The sequence below is a fragment of the Rhincodon typus genome, chromosome 15, assembly GCF_021869965.1.
Source record: "Rhincodon typus isolate 14 chromosome 15, sRhiTyp1.1, whole genome shotgun sequence".
Taxonomy (NCBI): Eukaryota; Metazoa; Chordata; class Chondrichthyes; order Orectolobiformes; family Rhincodontidae; genus Rhincodon; species Rhincodon typus.
Window position 1 is genome coordinate 50,574,150 of NC_063346.1, and position 17,454 is coordinate 50,591,603.

Here is a 17,454-nt window from a genome sequence, read left to right on the forward strand (position 1 = left end):
TATCATTCTCTACACACACATATTAAAATGTGTAACCAAGGAAAATACTCCATTTAACTACTTTTTTATTCATCTTTCTGCTTCTAGCAGACATTGCTTTTATGGAACTAGAGTTTTACACTCAAATATATCAAGGGAACAGTGAAAAGAATAAAGAAATGCTCAACATAAGTCTCTTGACTAGCTCACCAATCTAGAGGATCGTTTTTCATGCGCAGGTTATCCCTCGGAAAGTAACCAGGTGGGTAACGCAGGTTGTGATACTGATCCCACAAAACTCTCTTACTGCGAGGTGGTGTCGGAATAATCTTCACCTTGACTGGCAACTTCACTGTTGATGTCATTTCATTGCCATTTTTTGACTTAAAGACAAGAGGCAGGACCAGTTAGCAATATACACACACGTGCACAGAATGTCAACACTTGAAGTTCAGGTTGTTTGGTAAACAAATAAAAATAGAAAATACGGGATTCTAAATCTACCCAGCAGGCAAAGTATAATCTCCAACATTGACAACTAGCTCCTGCACAACAAATTGGAGTTAAGTTGCAAGATCATATCAATTACTCATCAGCACAACAGAACTGATGGTTTGAATTGTTCCTGGAAAGCCATGACAGCCACTTCATTTTCCCAAAGAACATTCATTTCCATTTGTGCCATCTGCACAACTTGGCTTTAAAGAATTCATTCACAAACAGGAAGCAGCTAGCTTATAGGCATTTTAGTGAATTTTACTTTAAATAATGAATCAAAGAATTCACTTCCACTTTTTAATCCAACAGCTACAAAAACAAAAATGGGAAAAACAAATTTAGTACTGAAATATAACATCTTATTTTGATTTTTCAGTAATAAATGCAGTCAGGAACATTTTCTTTCCATCATAAACAGCTGTGGAAATATAAAGTCCCTGCCCTTAAAAAGGCTGCACATATTGGATCAATCAAAATTTTCATGAACGATATTGACAGACATTGATGGAGGCAGGACAATAAGGTGATGGGAGATGACATGCAGATTAGCTAGAAATTAGATGGCCTATTCCTGTTCCTTCCTCTCCACCCCATGTAAACATTAGCTCCAGTATGTGCAAATAGACTTGGAGAAATCAGTGTTTCACATACATCAAATTACTCTGAAGTGAAGCAACTTCCGTAGGAAACTCTGCCAAAGCAGAGAAGACTTAGAAAACCTTACTTCAGGTTGAGCAGAATTGGAGTATTGACGTAAAAAGACATTTTGTTGCAGTTTTTCAACTTGCATCCATCAAGACAATTTGCTAGAATGCCAATTTGCAAGGGAAAAACCAGCATTTGTACTGATAGACAGGACAGTGTAGGTTAGTTGGCAAGTGGACTCTGATTAGTAGAGGTGCTGCGATGGAGAACACAGCAGTTACTGGATTAACTTAATTGCCAGACTTTGTTTAATTTCGAGCTAGGCAGGTTGACTCCCATTTATCAAGGCATTGCCCTGAGCAATGAGCCAGCAAATGGCTGTCATCTATTTACTTGAGGTGAAATGGGAGGAGGGTGTGCACGTTCTGTCTGTCTGAAAAGAACACAGCCCTGTGTATTAATATGTAGCTTTCCAGCAGACCCAAATAGCAAATCCTAAATTGGTTATCTGCATAATTTGCTGCACAAATCAAGGTTATCTAGCAAATGTCCAATGGCAGAATCCCTTCTAATTATGGAGTCTATATTGTTGGCTTTGCAAGCACAGACTGGTCGGGTACAATGAGTACTTTGCTTGTAGCGAACAGCCAAAGGATGTTGTTTGATATGATACGCCAGTGTTTGGAAAATATGGTCTACATACCTGGAATCACACTGGTATGGAAATTCATATCAGATTACTCATTTGAGAGAGGGGCAGAATTCCTTTTTGGATTGATATCACCACCCAATTACTGGCAAGCACTACTCATGTTGCATAGTGAATGGGAACGCTGCCCTGATGGGTGCATGACTTACAACTTTGACAAATGTCTTTTTTTGTAATACTGAAGATAAACTGGAGGTCAAGAAAAAAATTGTGGCTGTAAGAGCTGTTCCTTTGAGGTATTTTCAGTGTTGGAGCCGATTTCCTCGAATTCTAAGAGCAGCAATTACTGTTTTATAAGCTATTGCATGGTTTTGGAACTTTGGGGGAGAAAGAGATCAAAACAATGGCATTTTAAAAAGGAGGAAGTGATTCAAAACAGAACAAAACCTACAATGCTGTCTGACTCAGCAGTAATTTGCAAAACTGCTCCCTTTGCTGTTTGGTTTCAACTTCTTCATGCAAAGCGTGGTGCATGTATGGAATGAGCTGCCATAGGAAGTGGTGGAGGCTGGTACAGTTACAACATTTAAAACACATCTGGATGGGTATATGAATGGGAAGGGTTTAAAAGGGATATGGCCCAAATGCTGGAAAATGGGACTAGATTTATTTAGGATATCTGATCAGCATGGACAAGTTGGACCCAAGGGTCTGTTTCCGTGTTGTATATTTCTATTACTCTAAAAGGGTCACAATACTGACATTTTTAAAAATGTCAGTAATGTACACACTCAACCATATTTATTTTATGTTAAACTAAACCAAATAACGAACACTTGATTAAAAATGTGCATTCGCAAATTGCTTTTGGAATTAGTTCTACAAAAACAGGGTCACTGGCAAAATCAGTATTCAAGCTCAATCTGGATGATTGGCTTTGCAGTTCGTTGCTTCTGTCTTTTATCATCTTGTTCGTCTAATGAGATAACAGTAAATTGGGTTTGAATCTCATACAATTTACAGGTTTTAATTCTTCCATGCCTGTAGATGAGTAAATATTGCTGTTGCCAAAGCATTCCAAAGATCAACTGCCCATTTTGAAAGGACTGGGCTAATCTTCTCCTGTCCCCCAGTTAAGTTCACCACTATTTTAAATATCAGCTCGTGGCATTCTAAAAGAGACAACCCACCAACTTAACAAGTAGTGCTTAAAATTTGGTCTGCAACATGTGCATTACAACAATCTAACATACTAGGCAACACAACCACTCAACTGAAAGACTGATAAATTCTGAGAAGTTGACAAGGCAAGTAATATGGCGACAATCATTAGCTATTTCAGCTTTTATTTTTGTTTGCAGGTTGTGGTGATGCTGGTAACACTGCATTTATTGCCTGTTGCTAATTGCCTTGATGGTGGTGGACAACCTTCTTCTTGAGCTACCCCAGTTCAATGATGCTGGGAGATTGGCTCAACAATACATATCCAAAGCAAAAGGCACGCAACTGAGACAATAGAGTTCCCGTACCATTAATGTTAATTTTTTTCTGATGGTACAGTTCACGATGGGAGGGAGGTTCTTTTAAAATAACCTCAGAGTTGCTGCAGTGCATCCCACAGGTAGTACAGCTTGCGTTTGTCCGCCTTGGAGGAGATGATTATGAGGTTAAGTGGCACATTTCAGTACTCTATCAAGTGATCTTCAGACATAAATAAACTAAAGCATGCATTATATCCTCATTCTCCTGCAGGACAGTTCTTTTCTGCTGGTGCACTTTTAGACGCTCTTCATTTGTTCATTTTTAGTGCTCCATCAGCATATTTGCGGATAAGTATGAGGCATTACTTCCTAAATCTAGACAATATTTTAGTTTTACAAGATAACAAGCACGAGAGAAACCATTGATCTGATACTTACATCATTTTCAGCTGGTGAGGCAACAGTAACCATCACATGGCCCTGAGCAATGCCTTCCCACGATGCAGCTTTTTTGGTGACAGATATTGAAATAGCTAGAAAGCCAGACCAAGGCCAGAGGACTTGGGAATAGGAAAAAGCGACCTCTATGTTGTCTCCATTCTGGGGTAAATACGGCTGCCATATTGGCTAAGAACAAAACATGAAGACCGTGTAAAAAAGCCTTGCATATAATTGACAAGAAACATCACTGATTTATAAATCAGAATGGGGAAGGAGGCTGAAAAAGGAAATCTAACAGAATTTAGTTTCTACAAACGAAAAGGGCAGCCATAATTTCTAACCTCAGGCAACTCAGCTACTAAAATTCCTGATGGTGCACATAAAACAAATATGGAGCTAAAAGATAACTGTTCTTGCTTCACAGGGAGTCTCTAACATGATTCAAACCTAAATGAAGGTAAGATGTTTCCCCTGGTTGGAAAATCTAAAACCAGAGGACACTGTTTCAAAGTCAGGGGGAAGCCGCTTAGAGCTGAGATGAGGAGAATTGTTGGTCTTGTTAATCTTTCAAATTATCTGTGAAAGTTTAGTCATTGAGTATGTTTAAAGTGGAAACTGACAGATTTCTAAACAGTCTTGAAGTAAAAGGCATTTAGGCATAGTGTGGGAAAGGGACATTGCAGTGGATGATCAACCATATTGTACTGAATGACTGAGCAGGCTTGGTGGGCTGAATGGCTTACTTCTGCTCTTACGTCCTTTTGTCTTTTATTTAAAAGACAAGGCAAGCCTGGTGTTAGACCTAAATGTAGTCCACTTACAATCTTTCTTATCATTAGAAGATATGGAAAGACTCAAACCACTCTGCTGAATAGCTTGTAGGACTCTGCAGTCATCAGTTAACCAAAGAGGAAAAAAAATATAACCTTTGAAATCCAACAGAAAAAGGTTTGCAAGATGGCAGTTCAATTTTATTACTAAATCATATTCTTAAAATGCACAGCACTCTGCTCAATGCGCGTCTTTAGGCTGATGACTACCTTTAGCAAATGAGACTTCAGTCCATATTGACTATGGGGGCGAGAGCATTGAATTCCAATCAAACAGCTATGATAAAGTGGAGTTCCACAGCTTTAGAGAGGTTGAGAGGTCAGTTTAAAAGGATAGTAACATTTTATGAAACAGGCACCACTTCCAAATAAATCACAATAGGAAAAAGTAACATGGCTTCAGGCTTCTTTGAACTGAATTTAATATTAATGGCAGGGAATAAGTAGCACTGAGCAATCAGCATTCAAAAACGGACCATCAAGGGGGGTCTCGACACGAAACATCAGCTTTCCTGCTCCTCTGATGCTGCTTGGCCTGCTGTGTTCATCCAGCTCTACACCTTATCTCAGATTCTCCAGCATCGGCAGTTCCTACTATCTCCATCAAGTAAGGTTGTGGAGGCAAAAGCAGGAAATTAAAAACAAAAAGAAAGCAGGATCCAGTGATCAAGGGTGCTGAATGACTTTCCACCGGAATGAACTAAATTGGGTCGAATGTCTTCAGTCTAATTCTCATGCAAGCCACAAGATTCCACATTTACAACCATGCAGAAGGCTCAATTTGTTTTCTGTCTTTCACAGAAATTGAGTTACTCTTGCTATTTAAAAATTCTAATAGATTAGAAAGAACAGAAATCAGACATCTTGGCAATTTGAATCCATGAATCGAAGGGAAAGAAAAGAATTAGGAAAGAACTTGACAGCATAATGAAAATGACAGATGGGCAGAAAGAGTGAGTGGTACACATGAGCATGTCCAGGGCAAAAGACAAAGGTAGTGGTAATGATGGCGAAAGAGTGAGATACGTAAAGTAGGCATAAATGTTAGCTGTGAGAAGGAGAAAGATGGGATGGCTCTGCCAACAAGCCAAGAAGGACACAAACACAATACTGCTGGGGGAAAGTGTGAGGATGTAAGAAAAATGGAGTACAGACATCATACTCCAAAATTCAGAAACTATATTGAGCTGTAGAGGTTGTAAAGTGCCTGAGTGGAAAATGAGGTGCTGTTCCTCCAACTAGCATTGAGCTTCATTGGAACACTAGCAGGTCAAGGATGGGAATGTTAGCAAGATGTTTTATTCAAATGGCAGGCAACTGGAAGGTGAGAGTCATTCCTCTGGACAAAGTGGAAGTGTTCTGCACAGGGGTCACCCAGTCTCTGGTCTTGCCAGTGTAAAAGAGACATATTGTGAGCAGCGAATGCAGGAACTAGATTGAAAGAGGTATACACAAAATGCTGCTTCACCTGCAAAGTGTGTTTAGGCCCTTGGACAGTGAGGAGGCACATGAGCATGTTACACCTTCTGCAACCCAGAAGGTGCTGTAGGGAAGTGAGGAAGTGTTGGGAGTGATGAGGGTGTGGACCAGGGTGTGTCACAGTCCCTACGCAATGCTGAGAGGGGAGGGAAGGGGAAGATACGCTTGGTGACGGTATCTTGCTGAATGTAGCAGAAGTGGCAAAAATGATCCTTTGAATGCAGAGACTGATTGGATGGAAAGCTTAGTGGGGGCTCTTTACTGCCCTATCTGCTGTTCTGAGCTACTTCAGATCTTAAATTAATTATGCTCTTATGCTAATTAGTATAAGATGTATGTACCAGGTTAATTTCACTTTTGATGTACTCGGGTATTGTATTCATTCTATGTTTTTATGAGTAGACAACATATTTTACTGTTGTCTCCATGGTAGTTGCCTTCCACACAATATCTCTTCGCGCCAAGAAGAAAACTAACCTGACTTCTGAGCTGCATCAAAGCTAATTTGGATAGCATGCTGGCTCAGTGCAGCAGGGTCATGGATTTAACTACAGCCTTAGACAAGTGGCTGTGTGGAGTTTGCATGTTCTGCTCATGTCTGCATTGGTTTCCACCAGGTGCACTGGTTTTCATCCACTGTCCAGAGATGTGCAGGTTAGATGGACTGACCATGCCAAATTGCCCAATGATATCCAGGGATGTGCAGGCTAGGTGGATTAGCCATGGGAAATAAGAATTACTGGGATAGGGCAGGAGGCTGGACTGGGTCTGGGTGGAATGCTCTTTAGAGGTCAATGCGGACTCAATGGGCCGAATAGCCTCTTTGCACAGATTTTATGATTCTATGATTCTACTCCGATAACAGCTGTCAGGAGTTATGCAAGTGTAGCATGCAGTGGCTGTCCCTCACTGTGGAGGAGAGCTAGTAAATTTCCGTGAACGGCGATTAACTCAGATATGAAATTTTATTCAGGAAGGGCCTGTCACAAGACAACATGAATTTACAGTGTGGCAGTGTGTGTTTAGCCTGTGACGTATGAAAACATCATGCCGCCTCATATGAATTAATTCTTGCATATCACTCAGTTCCATTTTACTAAATAAAAATGAATGTGGCTACAATAATATTATATTGTCAATGTGACCAGTGAAACATCTGAACATCCACATTGCTGTTGTACATGCACATGTAATAATTGCTAATACAATTCACACACTATTTCTTGAGGAAATGAATGTTGATATCAGACTACTCATCTGTAGAAATCAGTACTACTCATCAAAAAGGCATTTCTGCTAATTTGCAAATTCTATATTGCTACCACCATCACATTACACTTACCTTGTCAATAATCCGACCTGTGACACCCATGCCATTTAAGATTGTTACATTGATGACAGTTGGCATTCCCCCACAATAGATGGGCTGGGAGCAGTAGGGCCACATATAAGGACACTCAGTTAGATCAATGTAGCTTGGGCTCAAGCTGAAAGGATAGAATGTTGGAAATTAGAGAATATAATGGACAGTCATATTAAGTAAAAAGTACAGTTGGATGCAACAGGTCCTCTTCACAACCAAACAAATAGCATGTCATTCAGTCAGGATCCATTTACATCTACATATCAAATAAAGAACTCTTTTTACCCATTAATTCTAAAGACACTGATGTTTCAGAAGAGAATATTAGCTGCACCACAGAGACATGTCACTGATCTTTGTTCTTTCTACTAATCGGCTACTAAGACACAATGATTTGAATTTGTAAAGTATCTTCAGCTTAATTCCAAGATTCAGCACGTAGCAGAAGACTTGGCGGTGGATGAGCTGGGAGTAACGACTAAAAATTTGGGTCAAATAGATACAGGGGCCTTTAAGACAGGAGAAGTAGTGCGGAAACCAAAATGCTTAATCCAGAGAACTGAAACATTCCACAATGCACAACTGGACACCTGAAAGTTCACACTACAGTATCACAAAACATGATCCAACCAGAGGTTGCGTATGATTGGTTTCATCATGAACTTCCTACTTCCTGCCTTACAGTCCACAAGATCCTTTCTCATATTCCTGTGAAACTCTGGTCTCAAACAGGAAGGAGTTGTTTAGATTTTTAAAGTCTAGATCAAAATGGAGAAGATAACCTGTCAGTTCAGTAAATCTTTTATAGTTGATTGGACAAATCAAATCAGTATCAACACTGTAGAGGAGGAATTCTGAATCAGTACATTGAGAAATTAGTGTATGACAATAAGCGTGCAGGGAATGCACAAACTGACTGTAAAAGCTTCTGTGGCCAGGTGAAGAAAGCGAAGCAAAAATTCACCACAGGACCAGAGAACCATGGAGATGCTGTCTTCTTAGACAGGACTGGAGGTGGTTTAACCTGAAGGTCACCAGAGGTAGGACCTCGAAGGTAATTGAACCTATATTACAGACCAGCCATCTGAGGTAACTGATATGGTTTACTTGGGCTCATGGAATTTCACTAAGGTCCCAAACAAGCAATTCATATGTAAAATTAAAGCACTTGGGATTAACATTGGTCTGATATGCAAACAGAACTGGTTGGCAGACAGGAAATAAAGAGTAGGACTAAAATGTGTCTTCTTCTGAGTGGCAGGCAGTAACTAATTAGGTATTACAGAAATCAATACCTGAGACCCCAGCTAGTCATGATACATTAAGGATTTAGATGAGGGAACTCAATGTAACATCTCCAAGATTGCAGACACACAAAGCAAGGTTGGAGGGTGAGCTATGAGAAGAATGTAGAGATGTTTCAGTTGATTAGGACAAATGTGAGTGGGTGGGCAAACGCATGACACATGAAGTACATTGCAGAATGTAAATGTGAGGCTCTCCACTTTGGTAGTAAAAGTAGGAAGGCAAATGATTATACAAATGGTGATAGTTTGGGAAAGGGGAAGGTGCAATGAGACCTGGGTGCCCTGGGATACCAGTCCCTGAAAGTATGCACGCAGATACAGCAGGCGATGAAGACGACAAATGGTATGTTTGCCTTTACAGCGGCAGGATTCAATACAGGAGCGAGGGAAGAGGGCAGTGAGTTGGATGATCAGCCATGATCATATTGAAATGTAGAGCAGGCCCAAAGGGCTGAATGGCCTACTCCTGCTCTGATTTTCTGCTTCTACATTATATATGGTTGCAGCATTGATGGATAAAACTTAATGCAAACAAAGGTACACTGTTGTAGAGGGGAAAGAAAAGCATGTGGTGTATACAATCCATGAATTATGCCAACAAGTGAGATGCGACGGTCTTTGCAGGCCAAACATTTAACACTTTCAAACAATGCTGAGCAAAGACAAAACAATGTCACGTTCTATTGTTTTAGTTACATATTTGAAGTTCTTAGAGTGTTCTAGTTTTACAGAACCTTGAGCAGTATATCCAATCCTGGTCACCAAGACACAAAGTAAATGATTAAACACTGAGGGCAGTCACAAGGCTGGTCTTATAGGACTACATTGCAAGAAATAGAGAAATATTTTCTTTCCAAGACAAAAATTCCACGTCTGAGATGAGATTTTATTAAAGGTGTTTAAGGAACGTGCAAGATAAAAACTGAAATATTATGTTCATTACTCACAAGAGGGTAACAATTTAAGCTTGTGATGATCAATTTAGGATCAGCAAGATAAATTTAATCAATTACTTAGTGAAGAATTACGGAATAAACTTCTAAGAAATATGATGGTTCAAAACCCTAGAATCTTTTCCATAATTCATCTTGAAAATTGTCCAACTCAGCCTAAGCCTCACCTTACCATCTAAGTAACTTTAGATATACCACATCTATGCACTTCTGAGCCAGTTTCCAACACTCCTTCTTCAGCAACCCCAAGCACATCCAAAACCATCTTTAGTGACTGGTCTCATCAAATTGCATTCACCCCTGGGCTTTCTGCCTTACAATGGTTCCTGGTTAGGCAACGCATACTTTAAAATTCCCTTGCTGGATTCAAAATCTTCCCAAAGCCTCATTCCGTCCTTATCGCTGTAATCACCTTCAGGTCCACAACTCTCCAAGATACCTGTGCTCCTCCAGTTTTAGTCTGACGCATCCCCAATTGTAAATAAACAAATCATGTCCTTACTACCAACAGCCTGGACTTACAGCTCTCAAATTTCCTTCCCAATCCCTTTTCTGACACTCCAAACCATTTTGTTCCTTTAAGTACTCCAAATCTGACCAAGCTTTCAGCCCGGTGAATTATCTTGGGATATTTTGTAACATTAAAAATGTGTTATACAAATAGCAGTTGGTGCTGTCATAAACAACTGGATGTAGAAAGGACTCAAGGAACTTCCTGGACAAGAAAGATAAACTAAATGGCATTCCTGACCTATAAGAATTTTGTCGTTCAATTAATTTCTCTGGAATACACAGTCCATTGAGCAAACTCATTGCAAACTGTTTAAAAAAGGCACGCTAATAGCATTACTTTCTCTTGCTCATTTTATGAAAATATTATGCCTCCTCACTCACCTGCTCTGTTCGCAACACATTAGCTCAGTGCAAAAAAGCTAAAGCATGTCACTTTCTCCAGCATGCATTGTCACTTGCTCCCAGCATACACTGTCACTCTTCAATCACACACAACAAGTTACGTGTTATAAAGATCCATTTGTAAAATATCCTCCTTTCAATCTAAGGCAGAGTTGGTCACCCCCAACCTCCAATTGGAACAACAAAAGATTAGAAACACTGAGAAGAATCATGGTGAAGCATTAGAGTATGTAGGAATGTGTTACAGCAGGAGGTCAGTTAGCTAATAAAGACAACAGCCTAATTTGGTTCAAAAATAATTATGGAAAGACAGCAGAAAATATCACTGATATTTCGTTGATTGAAGAAGATGCTGAGTACAGGTAGATTGGAAAAGGCAAATGATCAGGATAGCTGTAATGGAGCAAAGGAAAGATTCAGCAAAGTGATAAATTTTTAATTCATTCATGGGATATGGGAATTAGTAGCTGGGCCAGCATATTATGCCCATCCCTAATTACCCAGCGGACAGTTAAGAGTCAATTACAATCACCGTGGGCCTAGAGTCACATATAGGCCAGACAAGTACAGCAGTTTCCTTCCCCAAAGAACATCAGTGAACCAGATAGGTTTTTAAAAGTTCAGGTATAAACTAGGAACTTACTAGGAACTTTCCTGTGAAGCTAAAGAACCCTGGATAAAAATGGAAATTTTAAGAAAACAAACAACGAAAGACTTTAAGCAGAAAAGTTATGGAAAGGAAGAAATTTAAAAAAAACTGATCTTGGATGGGGATGAGAAAAAATAAGATAATGAGAAACAACTAACAGTATCAGTAAATTGATACTCATAATAACGAACATGAAAATCCTCAATTAACAAACATAAAAAAGTCTAAGTTGCTAAATGAGGAAAAAGTTAGGCCCATTAAGGACACAAAGGGAAATAATCTGGGCAACGATTAACATATTGTACTTCACCACTTCACAAAGGAAGATGATGTGAACGTGAACAGAAAAGATTATGGGCAGAGTAGCTCTAGGTAACAGAATATGCAGTAAATAGATAAACATTATCAAAAATTGGTACATCAGCCAAATCAGAATGAGTGCATCCTAGGTTGTTTGAAGTAGCTAAGTTAGAAATATCAGAGGCATTGGTAAAATTCTTTCAACCTTTATTAAACACAGAAGTACTACAAGAGCACTGGCAACTTCTTATTGTTGTTCCAGCTTTCAAGAAATGGAATAGAGATAAACCAAGGAACTACAAGCCTAACATCAGTGCTGGTGAAGTTATTGGAAACAACCATCAGAGACAATTTAAACTATCTTATGTGAAGCAATGGGTTAATCAAGGACAGCCAATATAGGCTTGTTAAAAGGCAAATGGCGTTTTAATAAACTGATAAGTTACCTCCAAGGAATTCAAAGATTGATGGAGAATGACAAACGTTGTATAGAAATTTTGGAAGAAGCAAGACAAAGTGCCACAAGGAGGCTTACTTAAGGAGAAGGAAGACCACAGATTCCAGGGGAAGAGGGCAGTATAAATACAAAATGGTCTTGGTAATAAAGGAACAGAGGCTGTTGACAGATGGACGGAAACACAGAAGCTAGAATAAAACTAGGTTATTTGGCCATTGGAGTCTGTTCTGCCTTCCTTCACTGCCTTCTGTGGTAATGAAGGCCACAGGTTGACCATTGTCTGAAATGAAGAAATATTTTCTCATCTCAGTCCTAAATGGCCTATCCAACATCCTGAAATGCTGGCCCCTCATTCTAGACTCCCAGCAAGGGGAAACATCATGCATCTCATCTGTCTAGCCCTCTTAAAATTCTATACATCTCAATCAGATTTCCAGTCATTTCTGAACCCAAGGTAAATGCAGGCCCAGTCGAACCTACTCTTTTCATCATCAGTTCTGCTATCCCAGTATCAGCCCAAATCCTGGCAGCATTCCCTCTATGAAAAGTGTGTCATCTCTCAGGTAGGGAGACCAAAACTGCACACAATATTACAAGTGTGGTGTCATCAAGGGCCTGCATAACTGCAGCAAGACATCCCTACTCCTGAAATAAAATCTTCTTGCAATGAAGGCCAACATAGCATTTGCCTTCTTACTGGATGTTGCAGACTTTGAGGTAGCTTGCAGTGTGGCACTCTCAAAAGGTTAATATTGAATCCATTTAATTTTTTGTAAGATGGCACGCAGATTTGGAGTGAGAAAAATTATAACATTTGTGTTAATGCAAAATTTGGCAAAGAATGACGAAAATGTTCATGGACATCAAGACTGCATAAACAGAATGGTGAAACAGGCAGAAATACAGCATATGGAGTTTATTTAGATCAGTCTGAAACGATGTATTTTAAGACTATGGATATTGAAAAAAGTGCCATAAATGACATATATACATAAAGAGAAATCTTGGTGCCATGATAACAAGATCCTTAAAAGGCTGGCAAGGCAAGTTGATAAGTTAGTTAAAAACCCTTGTGGGTTAATGAGTTTATGAATTGAGAATGCAGTATAAAACCAAGAAAAGGTCATGCTTGAACTTTATAAATGACTGTTGGAAACTGGCTGTCGACAATTCTGGGTACAAATGTGCAGAAAAGATTGGAAAGGTTTTGGAAGTTGCATACAAGAGGTGTTATCAAGGTTGATGGACGTCATTTGGGACTGGTCTCTTTGGAAAGAAGGTTAAAAGTTGACTTAAGAGAGGGTTTCAGGATGAAAGAACAGAATATTCCATTCTGAGAGTAAGTCAATAACTTAAATCAGATTTAAAATTACTGGCAGAAGATCCAAAGAAGGTTGTCAGTTTTTCTTTCACTAAGTTATTGAAATGGAAACAACTCAAAAGGTATAAGAAGTTATTCCCATAAGTAATTTCAGAAGGCAGTCAGACAGGTGTTTGAGGAAGAACAATCTGAAAGTTACAGGCAAAAAGTGGCAATGTGGGACTAAGCACAACTACTCTTCAAGAGCCAACACAAATGCAATAATCTGAATGGTCTGTCACTAAGCTCTAATATCTGATCACATTATGCTTCATCAGAAAAAGATTACTAAATTATGCATCTTGAAAGGGATTTAATTTAAATTCAATAGCTTGAATAAAACCAGGGTTTGCAGAGATTTCACATTTGTTCAATTATCTTTTGTTTATCTGCCTGTCCAGACCTTTGGCGAACCTGATTACAGGGCTCAATGTAAAATAGTCTGATTCTCCCTTAAGTGTCAAGAAACTCTAGATTCTGGATGTCTTCAAATGTAGGATGCCAGCTATCTGAGAAATTTTTCATGCACGCTATGTTATAAATGCATTCATTTTTTTTTTTAAACAGACTATATTGCCATATAGATGCAACTGGTCCCTTCAAGGTTTAATACTATGGATGATCAACAATCTCATGGCTTGTAAATGTATTTGAAAAGGTGCTGAGCAACACAGAAAAAGACCAATTTGAGATTTAATCCCCAAACTGAACTGCTATGCATCAGGGAAACAGCAATGACACTATCAGACTCTGACTCAAGACTCAGTTCTCTGTGATAACCTCCAGAAAGATGGTTGCTTGCTGAATTTCTCAACATACACATGAATAATGACTTTATTGGTGGTGGGGCCAGGGAAAACAAATATGACAGGGCAATGAATTTTATGGAGTAGGTCAAAACACATGCAAAAAAAGCTGAAAAATAATTTCACGTAGGAAAATCAAAATCAAACCATCAAATTTCACACATGTCCTTATGACCCAGTACAGTTATTGATTAATTGCTTCAGTCAGGTAATAAAGGAACTCTTCAACTGAAATCTGAGAAATGTAACCTGTTTGTTATAACCTGTTGTTATCTTAGTTACTCGTTGGTGTTACGAAAAAGAAATGGCAGCAAACAGTTTGTTGAACTGAAGCCCAAGGCCAAGATTCAGTTTCTCCAGAGTGGAAATCAGGATCTGAACCCAGAATTCGAGCATTTACTGTCTAACACTCCAGAAATTTGGAGCTTTAATTTCAAGGCCATTGGAGGAAGCCACATTGTTGCATTTATAAAGGATCACGTCAGAAAGTACCGAGGTTAATTTTCACCTTAACAAATAGTTTTTGAAATCTCTATTGACACGTAACATGCAACATGAAGTTACTCTTCAAGCACCTTCAAGTTCGGCGAGAACGATCACAACTCTCTGACCTTTACTATAGTCATGAAGAGGTCTAGGAGCAGATGGTATGGGAAAGTATTTAATTGGGGGAGGTGGAATTACAATGCTAATAGGCAGGAACTGGTGAGCATAAATTGGGAACAGATGTTCTCTGGGAAATGCACGGCAAAAATGTGGAGGTTGTTTAGGGAGCACTTGATGCAAGTGCTGGATAGGCTGAGGCAAGGAAGGGATGGTAAAGTGAAGGAATCTTGGTTGACAAGACAAGACATGTGGAACATCTAGTCAAGGGGAAGAAGGAAGATTACCTAAGGTTGAGGAAGCAAGGATCAGACAGGGTCTACAGGGTTACAAGGTAGCTAGGAAGGAACTGAAGAATGGACTTAGGAAAGCTAGAAGGGGGCATGAAAAAGCCTTGGCAGTAGGATTAAGGAAAACCCCAAGACGTTCTATACTTACGTGAGGAACAAGAGGATGGCCAGAGTGAGGGGAGGGCCGATGAGGGAGAGTGGAGGGAACTTGTGCCTGGAGTCGGAGGTGGTAGGGGAGGTCCTTAATGAATGCTTTGCTTCTGTACTCACTAGGGAGAGGGACCTTGCTGTATCTGAGGACAGCATGAAACGCTCAAACAGTTTGATGTTAGGAGGGAGAATGTGCTAGAAATTTTGAAAAACATGATAGATAAGTCCCCTGGGCCAGAAGGGATATACCCAAGGTTACTACGGGAAGCGAGGGAAGAGATTGCTGTGCCTTTGACAATGATCTTTGCGTCCTCACTGTCCACTGGAGTAGTACTAGATGATTGGAGGGTGGCAAATGTTATTCCTTTGTTCAAGAAAGGGAATAGGGATAACCCTGGGGATTACAGACCAGTCAGTCAGACTTTTGTGGTGGCCAAATTATTGGAGAGGATTCTGAGAGATAGTATTTGATTATTTGGAAAAGCACAGTTTGATTAGAAATAGTCAGCATGGCTTTGAGGGGGGCAGGTCGTACTTCACAAGCCTTATCGAATTCTTTGAGGATGTTACAAAACACATTAATGAAGGTAGAGCAGTGGATGTGGTGTTTATGGATTGTAACAAGGCGTTTGATAAGGTTCCCCACGGCAAGCTCGGGATTCAGGGAAATTTGGCTTTCTGGATACAGAATTGGCTGTCCAATAGAAGACAGAGGGTGGTGGGAGATGGAGAGTACTCAGCCTGGAGCTCGGTGACCAGTGGTGTTCCACAGGGATCTGTTCTGGGACCTCTGCTCTTTGTAATCTTTATAAATGACTCGAATGAGGAAGTGGAAGGGTGGGTCAGTAAGTTTGCCAAAGACACGAAGGTTGGTGGAGTTGTGGATAGTGTGGAGAGCTGTTGTAGGTTGCAACATTGACAGGATGCAGAGCTGGGCAAAGAAGTGGCAAATGAAAATCAACCCGGAAAAGTGTGATGTGATTCATTTTGGAAGGTTGAATTTGAATGCAGAATACAGGGTTAATGGAAAGATTCTTGGCAGTGTGGAGGAACAGAGGGATCTTGGGGTCCACGTCCATAGATCCCTCAAAGTTGCCACCCAAGTTGATAGGGTTGTTAAGGAGGCATATAGTGTGCTGGCATTCATTGTCAGGGGAATTGAGTTTAAGAGTCACGAGGTTATGCTGCAGCTCTATAAAACGCTGGTTAGACCACACTTGGAATATCAGGTTCAGTGCTGGCAGTGTCATTATAGGAAGGATGTGGAAGCTTTAGAGGGTGCAGAGGAGTTTTACCAGGATGCTGCTCGACTGGAGGGCAGGTCTAATGAGGAAAGGCTGAGGGAGCTAGGGCTTTTCTCATGGGAGCAAAGGAGGATGAGAGGTGACTTGATAGAGGTGTACAAGATGATGAGAGGCATAGAGAGAGTGGATAGCCAGAGACTTTTTCCCAGGGCAGAAATGGCTATCACGAGGGGGCATAATTTTAAGGTGTTTGGAGGAAGGGACAGGGGAGATGTCAGAGGTAGGTTCTTCACAGAGTGGTCAGTGCGTGGAATGCGCTGCCAGCGGTGGTCGAAGAGTCAGATACATTAGGGACATTTAAGTGACTCTTGGATAGGCACATGGATGATAGTAAAATGAAGGATATGCAGGTTAGTTTGATCTTAGTAGGATAATAGGTCAGCACAACATCGTGGGCCGAAGGGCCTGTACTGTGCTGTACTGTTCCATGTTCTATTTTCTATGTTCTATCCAGAGCTTCCCCAATAGAACAATACACTGTGAAGGGACATGGATCCTAGGCAAGGCTAGAATACATGTAACAAAGTTGGGAGTTTTTAGAAGAGTGAAATACACAAAGCTGGTAAACAAAGCATTATCATTAAACCGAGAGATATTAAAGTGGACATGGATTGCATCAGTACAGAGACAGAGGCAGGTGATACTGCAGAGATAAAGATCAGCATTCTTGATTATGGATTAACGTCTTGAAGTTCAATTCCAGGGAAACACTGTCAATGATGGAGTGATATGGTTTGGCCTCCTGCAGCAACTGTGGAGATGGTACGCATCAGGCTAGGGTGCAGAGGTTGTGATAGAGGATGCAGACACACCTTTTACTTATCCAAGTCATCACGGCAGACAAGTAGACTGAGCACAGAGACAACAAAGTGCTTAGAGGAAAGTTAGATCTGAATGACATTAATATACGTGACTATATTAGTTTCAATTGTTAAAGTCAAGTTAGCAAACAACCCTCAAGAACACTCCAAGGTATTCAAGATAGGGTTGATGGT

General features: G+C 40.1%; 1 protein-coding gene across 2 annotated transcripts in view; it reads right to left on the bottom strand.

Annotated features, from left to right (window-relative positions):
• mbtps1 (membrane-bound transcription factor peptidase, site 1) overlaps positions 1-17,454 on the bottom strand; it is an 87,445-nt gene that overhangs the window by 29,192 nt on the left and 40,799 nt on the right. For both annotated transcript variants that reach the window (XM_048605866.1, XM_048605865.1), the window contains exons 11-13: positions 7,345-7,489; positions 3,691-3,879; positions 190-362 (exon numbers count right to left, since the gene is read on the bottom strand). In XM_048605866.1, coding sequence (XP_048461823.1) covers positions 190-362; positions 3,691-3,879; positions 7,345-7,489 — 507 coding nt within the window. The remainder of the gene's footprint in view (positions 1-189; positions 363-3,690; positions 3,880-7,344; positions 7,490-17,454) is intronic.